Source organism: Uloborus diversus, chromosome 2 (genome assembly GCF_026930045.1).
Source record: "Uloborus diversus isolate 005 chromosome 2, Udiv.v.3.1, whole genome shotgun sequence".
Classification (NCBI taxonomy): domain Eukaryota; kingdom Metazoa; phylum Arthropoda; class Arachnida; order Araneae; family Uloboridae; genus Uloborus; species Uloborus diversus.
Genome location: NC_072732.1, coordinates 170094536 through 170110039, shown reverse-complemented (window position 1 = coordinate 170110039; position 15504 = coordinate 170094536). Strand labels below are relative to the sequence as shown.

Sequence of the window (15504 nt, the reverse complement as noted above, 5' to 3'; positions counted from 1 at the left end):
AAGTGACATCTTTTTTTGAAAAGTTTTTGATTTTGACGAATTGTGATGCATTCGAGAAAAGTGTCAACCAAGTAGACACATATAAGAAACGATGAGACAGCTCAATTTTTCTAAATGCAGTTTAATAAGAAAGGTAAACCGATTTGTCAGACGTCACTTCCAAGGAAAAAAGGGAATTTGACAGAACTGTATCGATTAGCGATACACATATCAAAGTATCCCATTCTAGAGCCGTCATTTTTAAATATTTTTAATCAGAAGTTGTAAATTATCCTTTCTTTTCAATTCTGTCAAGGAACTTTCTTTGTAAAATTTGTTTATTTCTTTATTTTTTTAATGTTTGTTGTTAGAACATAAATTGCTTAACCAAAAAAAAAATTGAATTCATGCAATCACTAAAAACAATATATACACGGGCATTAAAGTAAACGCTATAAGAGTCTATATTTGACCTAACTCCTATCCTTTCCCTACCGTTTACGATCACATACTGTCTGTCTTTCTAAGCCGAAACCTCCCGCGAATTTGCGCATGCGTCATGTCTGCTTTGATTTTTTTTCAAAATACGGGTGGAAACCCGGATGTAAAAGGATGCAAATTAGAAAGGAAAAATAACATGATCAACAATTCTTCCAAAATAGCATCGAAAAAGTAGCAAGTGGGATCGAAAAGTGCCCATTATCAACTTATCACCCCTTTTTAAAATAGAATCTATCCCAAGTGCTAGTTTTTGCCTTTCGAGAACGAACACTGTCAGATTTTTTTATCATATCCACAAACTTCAAGCTCGGCACTTACATTTTTAGGAGGGCTGAAATTCTCAATTTGCCGAATGGAACTCCAAATTTCGCCGAATGTTGTTAATTTTTCCAAATGGAACTCCAAATTTTGCCGTATGGAACACTTGTTTTGCCGAATAGAACTCCACATTTCTCCGAATAATGGTAATTTTGACAATAGAACTACAAGTCTTGTCAAATGATGATATTTTTTCAGAATCGTAAGACAATTTGCCGAATAAGTAAATTTTGGAACTTCAGAGTGACCTCTCGTGATAGAACTCCAAATTTCGCCAAATGATGATAATTTTGCCAAATGGAGGTCCACATTTCACCGAATGGTGATAATTTTGCCGAATCATCAGACAGAATTTGCCGAATAAAGAAACTTTGGAAGGTCACAGTGACCTCCCGTGACCTCCTCTGGCAGACTCTTCCATTTCACTGCGACTCATTAAAACTGAACCAAAAACTAGTCGCCTTGAACACTTATCGGTCACTCAAGGTCACACAATTTGTATGTGTGCACAATCAAACATTCTTGATAAATTTCAAAGTATTTTAAATTAAATACAATATATGTAAATTATGTTTAAAAAATTATTTTTCAAAATTCAGTACTTTAAATTTCAAACACGATATACTGTTTAAATTTAGAAAAAAAAACCTTAGCCGTTAAATTCCTATGCTTCTTAAACAAGAATAGACGAAAGCAAAAATTATACGATCTAGCGGTTTTAAGACAATGCTAAACTCGATTTTTCTCCGAAAGCAATTAAATTTAAATTAACTGTACTTTAAAAATAATAATAAAAACATACTGTATAATCGTTGCAAAGGTTAAACATTTTTTAAAGCGATACAAACAAAAAGAGAACAGTGTATCCAACAATCTTGTGTGTCTTTTAACTGATGCACTGTTAAAAAATAAGAAACTAAAATCGCGCTGTCTTCTAATGGATTAAAATAAAAGCTGTTAAAAATTTACCGTGGTAATTAAATAGGCGTATCACAATTCAATGCCATTCTGACGCTAAAAAAATTCAAAACTTGTATCTTACAGTTTTGTATTTCAGACATCAAAACTAAATCATCTTTTATTTTATAAATAAGAAGCTGCAATTATTTTGCTGAGATATTTTTATAGAATTGTTCCTTTTGCTTTACACCCGAAAAACGATAGTTACCTCAAGAACACCCTTACAGTGTGTTGTTTCCTTTTACATTTGCCGATAGAGCAGTATTTATGCCTTACTGCATAATAATTTCGGATATAGCCCAAAACCAGACTTGGATTTAATTTATGAAACTAGATGGTCAAGTCGTCAATGATATTTAGAGACTCTAAAATTTAATCAATATATAGATTCATTAAACGCAGCATGTTAACGTATGAAATTGCAATGAAAGTTAGAAATATATACGAATGTATGAAAATTCTTTCTCCGGGCTTATGGAATTAAATTCTGACAATTTCAGTTTTTAAGTGTTGGGAAAGTAAATGCCTGAAAGTTCAAAACAATTATTTACGATTGTATGCTGTAGTTGCCCCTTCTAAAAGCCATTTTCATCTCGTGGTCAAAATTTGATTTAAAAAAAATAGCTCGTTAGATCGTATTACATTTAATGCCTTCTAAACTCCATTATGAAAGTCTCTTCAAGAAACTACTATTTTAACAGATTAATACTATCATTGATAAATTTGTATTTCGAGTTTCATGTTAAATATTGAAAACTTGTATTTCTTAAAAACATACATTTTTAACACAAATGTTGTGTTTTTTTTTTTTTAATTTTCGTGATTTCATTTACATACTTTTCTTTTTATTTCAGACCGGGAAACACTATCACTCTACATCTTTGCTCGTCAAAGCTTTCAACTACAAGTTCAGACTTGACCTCGAACTAAACACGTAAGTAACGTAATTACTTTTTTTTTTGAACTCATCTTATACGTAATCATACTGAAAAATGCAAGAATTGGTGAATGAACGACTAGTTCATGAACATTTCAGTGTGGTTTAAAAAGAATGTTAGAGCTTCGAAAACGTATAAATGAAGATATTGCAATAATTTTGTATTAAAATGACTAGAGTTCAATTCTGTTTTTTAAAGAAACACAATTTTTGACTTTTGAAGTAAATTTAAACTTGCTTTACAAGTTTTTTCAATGATTACATGAGCTCTTCAGCTTATTTTATGACTTCTATATCATGCATTAAAAGTCGGTACTAGCCCACTAAGTAAAACAATAGATAACAGTAACATAAATAACTACAATAAAATCATTTTCTTACTATAATTATATTCTAATAATCAATAGAAAGGGGGAAACAACAGCAAAAAAAAAAGCACATCAACATCAATTTATTCATTAATACCAAGTTACCAATACTACTTAGGATCACGTATAAAATATTTATAGTAACTTCACTTCAACAAATGAATAGTAAAAGAAATTGAAGGTAAGAAGTTTTTGAAATAATTAAAGAAAATTTATCTTTATTTATTGCTGTGTTTGTAAAACATTAAAACATGAATTTATATCGTATATAACTTTTTTTTTAATGTAAACTCGACAAAGTTTAAAAAACAACAAATAAGCCGTCTGTTATTTTTTTTTTAAATTTCAAACATGCAGATGGAAATTTTGCATACGTAACATCCATTTTTGGGGGGGGGGGGAATGATTAATTTATCGAAACCACTTGCTTCGTTTTTCCCTCACATAGATGGCATGATGTGGAAATATTCCAAATGTGAGTTGAAGTGTTTGTTATAAAACTATTTTAATCAGTCAAAATCCTTAAAATGCATTTCACTTTAAATCAGAAATAATCAAGTTAATAGATTTGAAATAGAAAACTAATATGCATATGGGTGCCAGCCACAACACTGTTTCATCTTCAACTATTAAAATTTGCTTAACCGTTTCCTATTGCAAAAAAGTAATACAAATGGTAATAAACTAAAAGAAAACATTGCATTTTTCGCTTACCGGTGGTGATGGTTCCGAATTTACACATGTTAACTGTCGTAAGGAATTATAGCATATGTAGGAGGAAGCTTAGGATCCTTAATTAAGAAGAAAATAACAAAGAAAAGTGACCTTGACGAAAATTTGAATGAACGGATGAATAATTTAATTAAGGAAACATTTACTTATGTTTTACTCTTTACTTACAAATTATGAAATTCTGGCAATACTGCTGGCGGTTATGCTCAACATTAAACTATAATCTAAGTTCAGTCATATTTTGCATTAAATTTAATGTAACGTGCAGAGATCATGCAAAAAATATTTTTTGCATGATATAGCTTGCAAACTATATTTTTCAGAAAACTTAAAGATTTTGCAATTAAGATCTAACAGAAGCCGATAATATTTAGCCCAGCTGGTATTTAACTCAATTATTCAATAATCCTTATTTTATTGCAACTGAAGTACCTTTCTTTTACATGAAAACCAGTAAAATAAGAAACTAAACAAAGCAAACATGGTAGCAAACTTAACAAGTTAAGAATTTTGAGAGTTACTCCTGTCAAAGGTAAAATCGAAAAAACGCAGTGTGGAAAAGTTTAAAAAAAAGGTAAAGGAACAAACAATAGTGAGTAAATTAGATTTGTTGTCAAATTGTGAATCTGCAAAGTTTCAAGTCTCAACTGATGTAGATGGTTATGGGAGGTTAGAAGCAGCTTGGACACTCTTGCTAAAACACCATTAAAAATATTAATAGATAATTTACATTGAACAAAAATAATGCAAAAAGTTGCCAGTCATTATTGATTAGTGAATACTATCAACTTGAAGCGTTTTTCACTGTCACAAAAAAAGAAAAATATATATATATACATATATATATATATATACATACATACATACATATATATATATATATATATATATATATATATATATATATATATATATATATATATATATATATATATATATATATATATATATATATATATATATATATATATATATAAGTAAAAAGTTATTCAAACCTTCCTCCCCCCACCGGCACACGAAAGGTATATATGTATTGTACTGATAGCCCCATCACTAATCAATGAGAAACCAGATGTCCCAATTCGATTCACTACCCTGCTTTAGACGTCGCTTCCGTACATGATAAACTCCTTTAAAAATAAAATCATTTTAATAATATTGAATAAATTCTATTGAAATGATTATAGTTTACATTTTTCAAACATGTCTTCCCTGTATTCTGCAATCCCTTTAGAACTTGAAAAATTACGACTTCGTTTTCCTAGAAAAAATTATTATCAGTTAAGATTTATTCATTAACTTTAACGTAAATATTGCTCAAAAGCGTTGGAAATCATAAAGAATACCGTTAACACAACTGTAAATATTTACCAAATATAAGATACATATTTATTTTTCATCAAATTTAATTAATATGCAAATATTTCTACAGATTACTTTTGCGTTTGGTCTCGCTTTTTGCCTGATAAAAAAAAAGTTTCTTTGAACTAGTTAAATTAATATAAAGTCTAAGAATCTTAGCTATATTTTAGTGAGAAACTGTAAATTTAATTCTTTTTATAAATGTATAGTGTAGTCGTGTTCAGATCATGTGAAAAAAAATTTTTGACGACATACATAAATTATAAATTTTGTTGATTATTTTTAAAGTAGGAAAAAAAACCTAAGAAGCTCGTAAAAAGGTCTTCTTGCTGATCAGAGGGGGATTATTTCTATTCAAAAATTGAATGAAAAAAATGTTTTCAAGTAGCAGTCATATTATGCTTACTAACATAGTTTTTGTTTTTCAAAGATCACTTGTAGCAAAATATTTTTCATATTTTCGGAATTAAAATAATTTTATGTATCATAACTAGCATAATATTTCAATTTTCTTTACAAAGCATGACAGAAATTTAAATTGCATTTTGCTTTCGTCTTAGGGTTACTATACTCATGTGAAATAATCGCAAATTCTTATTTCTGGTGAAGTGCCCAGTAAAAGTTTATTAAATTGTAATTTCTTTAATTAAAAATACAAAACATTTGAAGATGTCAGTTATTTAGATAGCACCAACTACTGTAGAGTTAAAGCAAATTTTTCTTTAAGCTAAAAAACATCGTTAATAAAAAAAGTCTGAATGATATTTTTTCCAAAAGAATTTCAATTTGGGAGAAAGCTAAGTTCCTACTTTACCATGTATGTTAAAAGAATCTTTTTCATTGCATATGAGATACCTTTTTCGAGTTCGACACAGCTTTAGGGAATCTTTAAATGACGACTTAGTTCTTGTGAAAACACAAAAAGTTAACCAGCAAATATGTACAAGAAAGTCGTAAACAGTTGCTAAAATATCCATAGCGTTCAAGCAAATACCATAAAACACCGTGATTAGGGTGTTAAACTTCCTCTTATGAGGGAATTGTTAAATGATGACTTATTTTTTGGGAAAACATAAGTTTATCTGCAAATATGTGCAAGAAAATCGTAAAAAAATTCTGAAATATGCATAGCAATTAAGCACATATTATAAAACACCGTAAATATACTAACAGTAAACAGGTATTTACATCCAAAGACCACAAAATACTAAGACCAGAACAATAGCGCATAGGTTTCGCAATAACAGAGCTTGAAACAAGCTCGAAAGCTCACAGCTGATTCTTCACTCTCATGCCGATATGCAACTGCTATTTACATATATGCAAAAACTTCATCTACAAGTGTCCAGTATATTCTAAAGGCTTCTGGGATTATCAATAAATTTCTATTTGGCGACATTTGGCATTTTCTCGCCAAGTTTTAAACCAAAAAAAAAAAAAAACAGGCGATAAAAATGATCGCAACTTGGAAATATTTCTCGCCAAGGCCATAGGCATAATGTTAGTTGGTGAATAGAGAGTAAAATCAACATACAGGTAAAGTTTCAAGAACTGAGGTTACTTTGACTGAGAAATAACGTGATAAACGCCAAATTTAGCTAGATTACAGCGCACAAGGGCACACACAAACATAAAAATAGTTATTATTTATAAAATTTGTACCATAACATAATTTCGTAAAATTGGTTTACGGTGAACTTGCTTCTTTTATAGTATTCATAGCATTAAATTATTGATTTTTAGCATCAACATTTAATGTTTTCCAAAAACAATCTATTGTATTTTATTAGACACTTACTGGCACCAAACCTAATACAAAAGCACTTCTTGCCCGAGGGAGCACAACAGATTTCTACGCAGGTAAGTCGAAAAGTATTTAAAATTTATTCAAAACCATTGTTTATTTTCATTTGAAATTCTTGTGCATTGCTTAAGAATACCAAACGTTATGAAAATTAAAAACGATAATAAATATACTTCCAAAAATCGCTTATGGCTAATTTCGCAGTATTTGGCTGTGAAATGACTCATACGTAATGCTAAATCTTGAAATATTTATGTTTTTTGCACTGTAAAGAAACAAATGAGAATTACAAAATAATAGAAAACTTCGCTATCTGTATTTCTAGTGATAAAAGAATAAATATTTTGAAATGTATCGGTACGCACGGTACATTTGACATCGAAATGCTGTGGAGCGAGCCTTTTTTGGTAAGGTACGTGTGACTAATGCCACTGTGAAACGAAAACTTGCTTTTTCTTTTTTAACTTTTTGCTATCGACCCCATTCAAAAATGTGGATAAATTGTTTGATAATATATGTATACTATCTAATGGTTTTTACTCAATTTTCTGATAAAGGAAACTTTTCACTTTACTTTTTCTTTAATTATTACTATCGAAGAAGTTAGTATCATGACATTGTCCAGAGTAAGAAAATTTTAAAGAATTCCCCTGCGTGGAGCAGTTGTTTGACGTTATTTATACAGATAATGTTTATATATAATAACAGTAACATTTGTTTCAACTAAACTCTATTCGTAGATACCTTTATATTTCTGCGACAAAGTTGAAATACGTTCAAAATACATAAAATCATTGGATTGCTTGTAATTACGAAAAGCTTACAGGCCATTAATTTATATTATAACCTTAAATTTATGATATTAACATAAATGAAATTTTTAATTACTGAAAAAAATTAATTATTTTTCTGACATATTTATTTACAAAAACAAGTTATAAATGTTAACCCTCACTTCTGCTTCACATAATAAATGTATGTTCGAAAATGTTGAGAATTTGTTAAAGTAAATAAAGATTATTACAATACAAAAATGTGCACATAATTAAAACAGCCAAAATATATTTAAAATACAGTGCAAACCTAAATTCAGACTGATTTTTTTTTTTGCTGAAATAGATGTTTTGTTCTTTTGGCATTCGTTATAGCGGGATTTCACTCTATGTAAGACAGAAGAACGCAATGAACACTTCTTTTCAGTGGTGCCAAACCTACGGCCTGCGAGACACAGCCCGTTGTTCTGTTCCACATTACAAAACTAGTTCTGAAAATGTCCAAAACTACCTATCATTAAATGAATAAATTACCAACGTTTTAATGCACAAAAATTGCAGATCATCTTTATTCGGTATTCGGCATTATGAACGATTGCTTTTATGTACATGTGTTTTTAAGCATGTAGTAAACATAGAACAGGTTTTGGTTTGTAATTTTCCTTCCTTTTCTTATGTTATCAAGGGAAAAAGTCAAATATACTTAAATTTTATGTGTGTTCAGGCGCGCAAAATTCCTCTTACTATATGAGGTGCGACTCTCTAGGAAAAAAATGAGCACCACTGGGTAAAACAAAATGAGTTTTCAAACAGAGTTTTAAAGAAATAAAAGTTGTCTGTCATCAATATATCAAAATATTTGTTCTGCATGGTTGCAATTACTAACCACATGCAATATTTATGGTTCTAAGATTATTTCAAATAATCCCTTTTCTCTAAATTTTGATTTATACCAAGACATAAATCTACATTCAACTATCTTTGTTGAGAGCAAAATCTTTTTTTAGTTCCTCATTTTCTTTCCTCAGTTGTTGATTTATTATACTTGCTTGCTAGATATGCTTTCTTTTCTTATTTCTCTTCAAAAAGCACTCAGAATATATGAATTTTTTTTTAAATAGTTTTGAGGAATAATATTTTTCAAAAACTGAGATTTTTTCAACTTTTTCGGAACATGTTTTTATTTGACTAGTTAAAAAAATTATAAATAAAAACATATGAGCCAATCAACGAAAAAAAAAAAAAACTTGTTTGACGCGGCAGAAACTATAAATTTCTACTATAAACTATGAAATGAATATCTGGAACCTAGATATTCGATTCAATCTTAACTTTCCTTTCTGTCAGTAAGTGACGAGGCGTGGTTAGTGTATATAAGCGGTGTAGGCCTTTCTACAGTCACTTTTTTTACTTGCTTTAAAATGTTATAACTCAAACTCGATGGGAGTTACAGAGCTGTAAAATAACAAATTTTAAAGACAACTATGGGAACTTTAATTTGATATGTTCTTTGAATAATTTTCAGGAGAAAAAAAAGTATTTTTTCGAAAAATTTAAAAAGGAAATAATTTTTAGGTAGTGTTAAAAAATTTAAAAAAAAAAAAAGAAGTTTTTTATGTATTAAATGACAAAATCTAAAAAATTTTGGAGTGAAACTATGAATGGTTCCCCAGTTACAGCAAATAAAGTGAAAATGCTTTGCAATTTTCGCTAAAACTTTTGCTTTCAAATGCTATTATTAAAGTTTTACAGGAACTACAGAGTTAGTTGTATTATATATTATTTTAGTAAGAATATCATGCACTTTAATTTGATACGTAACTTAAACGCAGATTTTTTTTTTTTTTCAAAAAATATAAAAATTTTCAAGATACCTAGTGTGTTTCGATAATTTTGAAAAAAAAAATTAACGCGTTTTGATGAAAAAAAACAAAGATATTCGGAGTGAAACGAGAAATTTACCATCAGTAACTAACAAAACATTAGCGAATATGGCAATACATCGTTTACATTATTTGCTGTAACTGCTGATCACAAAAACAATTTACAATGCACTTCCAAACCGGAACTTTCAACAAATCGTAAAAAAAAAATCTGGATAATATCTCATAAAGCAGCTTTAATTTTGCCATTATTGCTTTATATCGAATTTATACTATAATTCACAAGAAAATACTCCAGAACTTATTAACATAAAGAGAAAAAATTGCTTCTACCATTTCTAAAACTGTCACATATGTTAAGAAGCCGAGAGGAATAACAAAAAAATTTGAGTGATGAAAGAAATGATTGTAAAATCCGGAGGTTTTTTTCTTCATACTATAATAACCGTACCGGAAGAAAGTATTTCCGGTGTAGAAGAATGAGAAAGAGTTGACTTCAGTTCATCCTCCCTATTTGGTTTTGTGGATTGGTAGCTAGAGCATTCGCAAATGAGAATGGAAAGCCGGACAGAATTATTTAGGTGAATCGCTGGGAATAAATTTATGTGAAAGGAGTTTGGGGAGAAGTACTCAGACCGTCAAATGAATATATTTGGAGATGCCTAGGAAGTAGAAGCTCCTTGAATGCCATTTTAATGAACCTAATAGTCAAAACTGAATAGTTTGGCTGTAAAATTTGGTTTGCTACATGGCATTTGGAATTTATACTGCGATTTATACAGATTGTAAAGAAACGAAACTAGAAAATTTGGATGAAGGCAAAGACATTTCAAGAAATAAAGTTTGCTATAACCAGAGAATAAGAGCTCATAGAAAGTATACATTTATTTATGACTAACAATTAACTGTCAGTGAACTCAACCTATGAGTTCCGCTGTATATGATGATCTTTAATGATCTGCCAAGGATGGGAACATTCAAGTTGAAAATAGGGTTCAATATAGGCTATATAAGAAAGGTTGGCACTCGACGCTTGAAAATAATAGAAAAGCAGTTCACTTTTCCTGGTGATTCTTATAATAAAATTATTTTTATTATAGTAGTATATATTATTATTATTATTCGTAGCAAAAATGGATCCAAAAATTTTTATTTTTTATTTTTAGGGCAGAAGCAATTGGTTTTTATTATTCACCCTTTTTTTACGCATCCTAATTTGCATATGTTAATAAATGTTTCGGACTTTGGATTGGGTGGAGTCATGAATTTACCTCTTCCACTAATATCATCGAAATCGCCTAAAATTGCATTTCAATGTCGAAAAAAATACTGGTGAAGAGTCGGTCAAAAGAGGTGCGCTCGCCCTCACCGTCATTTCTTTTTATTCGCTCCCAGTTTGCCCGTATGTCAAACGATAGCAGTGATCATTTTTATCTTCATTCCTTCTCCTATCCCCTTAACTTACCCTCCCCCCCCTTTTTAGACTGAATTTAATATTCAAATCTGTCTTACTAACCTTATCTTTAATAAATAAATTTTACCCAACATTCGTTGAATTGCCTTTAAAATTTACAGTCCATCTCTTAGTTTTACTGAAAGCAGTTCGACACTTTTTTCAGTATAAAAAAAGCTAATGGAATCACAGCAAGTGAAATTTATTTTCAAGCATTTTACGAAAGAGATCAGGGTAATAAAATACTGAAAATTATTAATGGCACTTTTTCCCTCTAGAGTCAAAAGAAGTAAGTAAAAGTATTTTTATCAAACAGCTAATTAGTTCAAAGTGGCTCATTAAAATTAATTTACGTCAGAGGCAATTACTGTGCTTTTTTGGTTAATTTCTTCTCATTTTAAATGTAATTCTTCTTCCTGGAGTAAAAGAAGATCTCTCTATCACACAAAAAATGATAAAGGAAAAACTTTATGTTTCATATTTCCATTAAAACCACCAGCAGTTCTTTTGCGCCGAGTATTTCTCCAGAGAATTTTACAGATTTAAAAGTGGTTCTAATTAGGCAAAAATTGTAGCAGCATTATTTAGTCTTTTAAAAATTCGAATGTTTTTAAATTTGTTCATTCTTCTAATTACACTTACGCCTACAACTAAGTACTCTTTCTTAGGACAGAATTGTTACTATCTAAGGTTAGTTTTACTCATTTTAAAGAGATTATTTAAAAAACTTACAAACGCTGTACACTATTTTTATGGTATTTTTTTGTTTCATTTGTTGGCTTTTATTTATTTCCTTTTATTAATTTATTTACTTATTGATATATCTATCTTTGATCAATATTAAAAACAAATTTTATAATCAAGTTTAATGAACACGTATAATCTTGAAATATAATACACATTAACTTCAACAAGCAAAGCATAAATAAAAAAGAAGCTGTTATAACAATAACTAAAAGGAATGTATAAAATTTACCAAAATACAAACGCTGTAGGAAAGACAGTTGTACTAAAATAGCCAATAGAACTCACGCCAATAGTTTAATGTTGAGGTAGTATATAGATGAGGTATCATATTATATGTCACCAAAATTGGCAAGTTGTTAGCAAATCGTAACTAATTTATGGCGTCACAATCATTTGTATTCCGTTCAATGTTAAAATTTTAATTTCATCGAGTTAAGAAATACAGGGTGTCCATAAAGTCCGGACACATTTTAAAAATTCATACAAAAGCAACAAATTGTCATATCAATATGTGGTTTGCGCCAAATTACTTCACAGGTTTTTTAAAAATTTATGTCATTGTAAAAAGTTTCAGAAAAGAACGAAGAAAAAAGTGTAACTAGAAGTATGTAAGGTGCTTAATCATTTAATTAAACAACAAACAATACCTTTTCTTACCAAAGTTCAATGTATGCACCGTGTGTTGCTCGAACTATATCTAAACAGTTCTCAAACTTAACCCATGTCTACAAACGGCACACACAATGAACTCTATTAATGAAAGGTATTACTTTCTGTTTTGTTTTTCTTACTATGCCGATACAGCGACTACTTACTGTCCGCCTCTGAGAAGTTGAGCTATGGCCTTGAGCAAGTCCATTTCTTTCAAGGGAGAGCAATCAGTAAGAAGAGGAATTGGTAGGGGCAGAGTTGGACAACCATTGCAACTCTTTTATTGGCAAGAAAATCCTGTACCTCTGGATACTTCCTATCTGAATTATATTGTTCGCCAAATGGGCAATAACACTGCAACTAAATCTGCAAGTTCTTAAGAAGTTTTTCCTCACCCCAATTTCAACAAATTTAATCGTTTAATCAGTCGAGCAGCGGTGTTCAACTTGCCAGAGGTGGACAGTATAATTGCTTTTTTCTTTTTCCTTTTTTTTTACGATGTCATAAAACGTTCTGGAACCTGTGAAATATTACGGCACAAACCGCATGTTGATACGACAATTTCTGTGAGTTTTTAAAATGTTTCAAGGATTTTTCAGACACTCTCTATGTGTTCGAAAAATATCCCTGAAACTATCCATAAAAAAGCGCAATATTTAAAAATGAAAAGATGTGCATAAATGGAATTTTCGGCACTGGAACAGCGATACATTGACAATTCGAAAATGCAAGAATGTTATTTCTTCATATTATTTGTAAAAGAATATTTTACGAGCGACGCGAATAGAAATGTGATCTGAGTTTACCTTTGGAGAGTGACTTAAGGCATTTTCTTTTCTTCTTTAAAGGAAATCGAACAGTGCTATTATCATGGCACGATCAAAGAATACCCAGGGGGAATAGCAGCTCTACGTACCTGTAATGGGGTTAGGTAAGTGTGTATAATGGTTTTCTATTATATGGCAAATTCCAGTGAAAATACTTTATGATTGTCTTTCAAAATTTTCCTTTCGTTTTAATGATTGCAATTTTTCGTTGTAGCGGAGTAATTCATGTGGGAAATGAAACTTTCGTAATTCATCCGTTTTATGGAGGTGACTTATCGGTGAGTAATTTTTGTTAATTGTAGTCTATGCTTTTCGTAAAAAAATACATAAATGTAACCATTTAACAATAGCATGATTTTCATGATTTGGATATTTGAAACTAGATTAAAACCTTGTGTGGAAATGTGATGAAACTCTTGTTGGTTTTGGTCTTACATTCGGTGGCTAATATTTAGACAAAAAGAGACAAATATACTTTTATAAATTAGCTATTCACAAATGTTATTGTTGTTTTTGGTTGTTACCTTGTCCTACCCAGGCTAGCAATTTGGGGTTCGCTGCTTCAATTTTCCCATTGTACCGTAAATTGGTGTAAAGTTCGACTTCCACTTTACATGGACTTTCACTTATGGCATGGATGTAGCAGTACATCCATGCCATAAAGACCCGTTTTATAGAGTAAGCAACCATTGACAGCACAACACATTCACACGAAGAGAGGACAAGAACATGAGAGAAGAAAGTACACCCTTACCCGAGCCGAGATTCGAACCAAGACTCTCCCCATCCTCAGTCACACTTTTTTCTCCACTAGACAAAGCTATCAGCACAACAAATGATAGAATTTGATATTAAAAACAGCAAATGTTGTTGCCATAGGTAAGTGATAAACTCAACTGGCAATGTTCAACTAAGTTTCCCATACATCAGCTTCGAAAGGCTGCCCACAAATCTTGAGTTTCAAATAATTCCGTCTCTCCTCTCGAAATTATATTCTCTTTCAACTCTGACTTAAAACTGCGCTTAAATTTCGATCGAGTATTATTTAAAATTCTTTTTGGGTAATTAAAGCCATGCTTGAATAAATAAATATTATTGATCTTAGAAAACAATTTTGTATAGAAAAAGAAATTAATATTATCTTCTGGCTAGAAGCCAGCTGGTTAATCTAATTCTTAACTTTGTATATAGTTTCTCTGTGTTCGTCCGTGTCTGAGTGTAGTGTAGTGTAGTGTAGTGAATAAAACGTTATGGGTTCGAATCCAGGCTCGGGCATGGACATATTTTTTCTCTCCTGTCCTCCTCCTCTCTTCGTGTAAACGTGTTGTAGTGCTGTGAATGGTTGCCAGCCTTTTACGCCATGGATGTACTGTGGAAGTATGATACGGTACAATTGGAAAATTGAAGCAGCGCACCCCAAATTGCTAGCATGCCAGCCTGAGTGGCACAAGACAACAACCAAAAACAACAATCATTTGCTTTTTCAAACATTTGTAAATATCTAATTTATAAACGTATATGAATCTTATGTTATAGGAATGGTGGATGCAAAAAAATTTTTGTTGAATTGATTTCCAATGTTTAAATAAACGAAACATGTAAGAATAATTGCATCTCAAATATTATCCAGAGAGAGTACACTTCAAAAATCTATTAATTCCACCTATCAATAAAACAGCATATATATATATTCAGAAACCTTTCAGTTTCTATCCTTGCTCTGGTCTAAGTAGGACAATGGACATACATTTCAAAGATACCACATCCTAATGCCAGTTCATAAAACAATAGATGACAGTTTGAGTGAAAGTAATCACTTCGTAAACAATTTGAATTTTCTCTAATTTTTACACTAACAGCTACTAAATTGAATTTTATGCCGCAATCAACTCCGGAGCAATTAATATTTCTATAAACGTTACACTTTTGGTCCTCAAAGAGTGTTAACGTGGGTAGGCAGAAAATCAAGTCAAGCAATAATGTAGTTAAACAATAAATTTTATAAGAAAAGGAAGAGGTTTGAAAACTAAAAGTTAAAGCAGGATTATTAGGTTCCCAACCGGTGGTTCGGGAACTTCCGGTTCGCGAGAGATATAGAGGGGGTTCGCGAAAAACAATATTGTAAAGGTGGAATTTTAACATGCTTGATGAGTGTTTTTTATTCATTTGCTTCTTACTCCATCCAGCCTTCGACGAAAGGTTTTCAGTC

The 15504-nt window shown here is 30.6% G+C and overlaps 1 protein-coding gene across 1 annotated transcript in view; it reads left to right on the top strand.

Moving 5' to 3' along the window:
* The window catches only part of LOC129216652 (disintegrin and metalloproteinase domain-containing protein 11-like), a 93098-nt gene that overhangs the window by 12225 nt on the left and 65369 nt on the right, over positions 1–15504 (top strand). Inside the window, exons 2-5 of the mRNA XM_054850869.1 lie at positions 2613–2692; positions 6948–7017; positions 13317–13399; positions 13510–13573. Coding sequence (XP_054706844.1) covers positions 2613–2692; positions 6948–7017; positions 13317–13399; positions 13510–13573 — 297 coding nt within the window. The remainder of the gene's footprint in view (positions 1–2612; positions 2693–6947; positions 7018–13316; positions 13400–13509; positions 13574–15504) is intronic.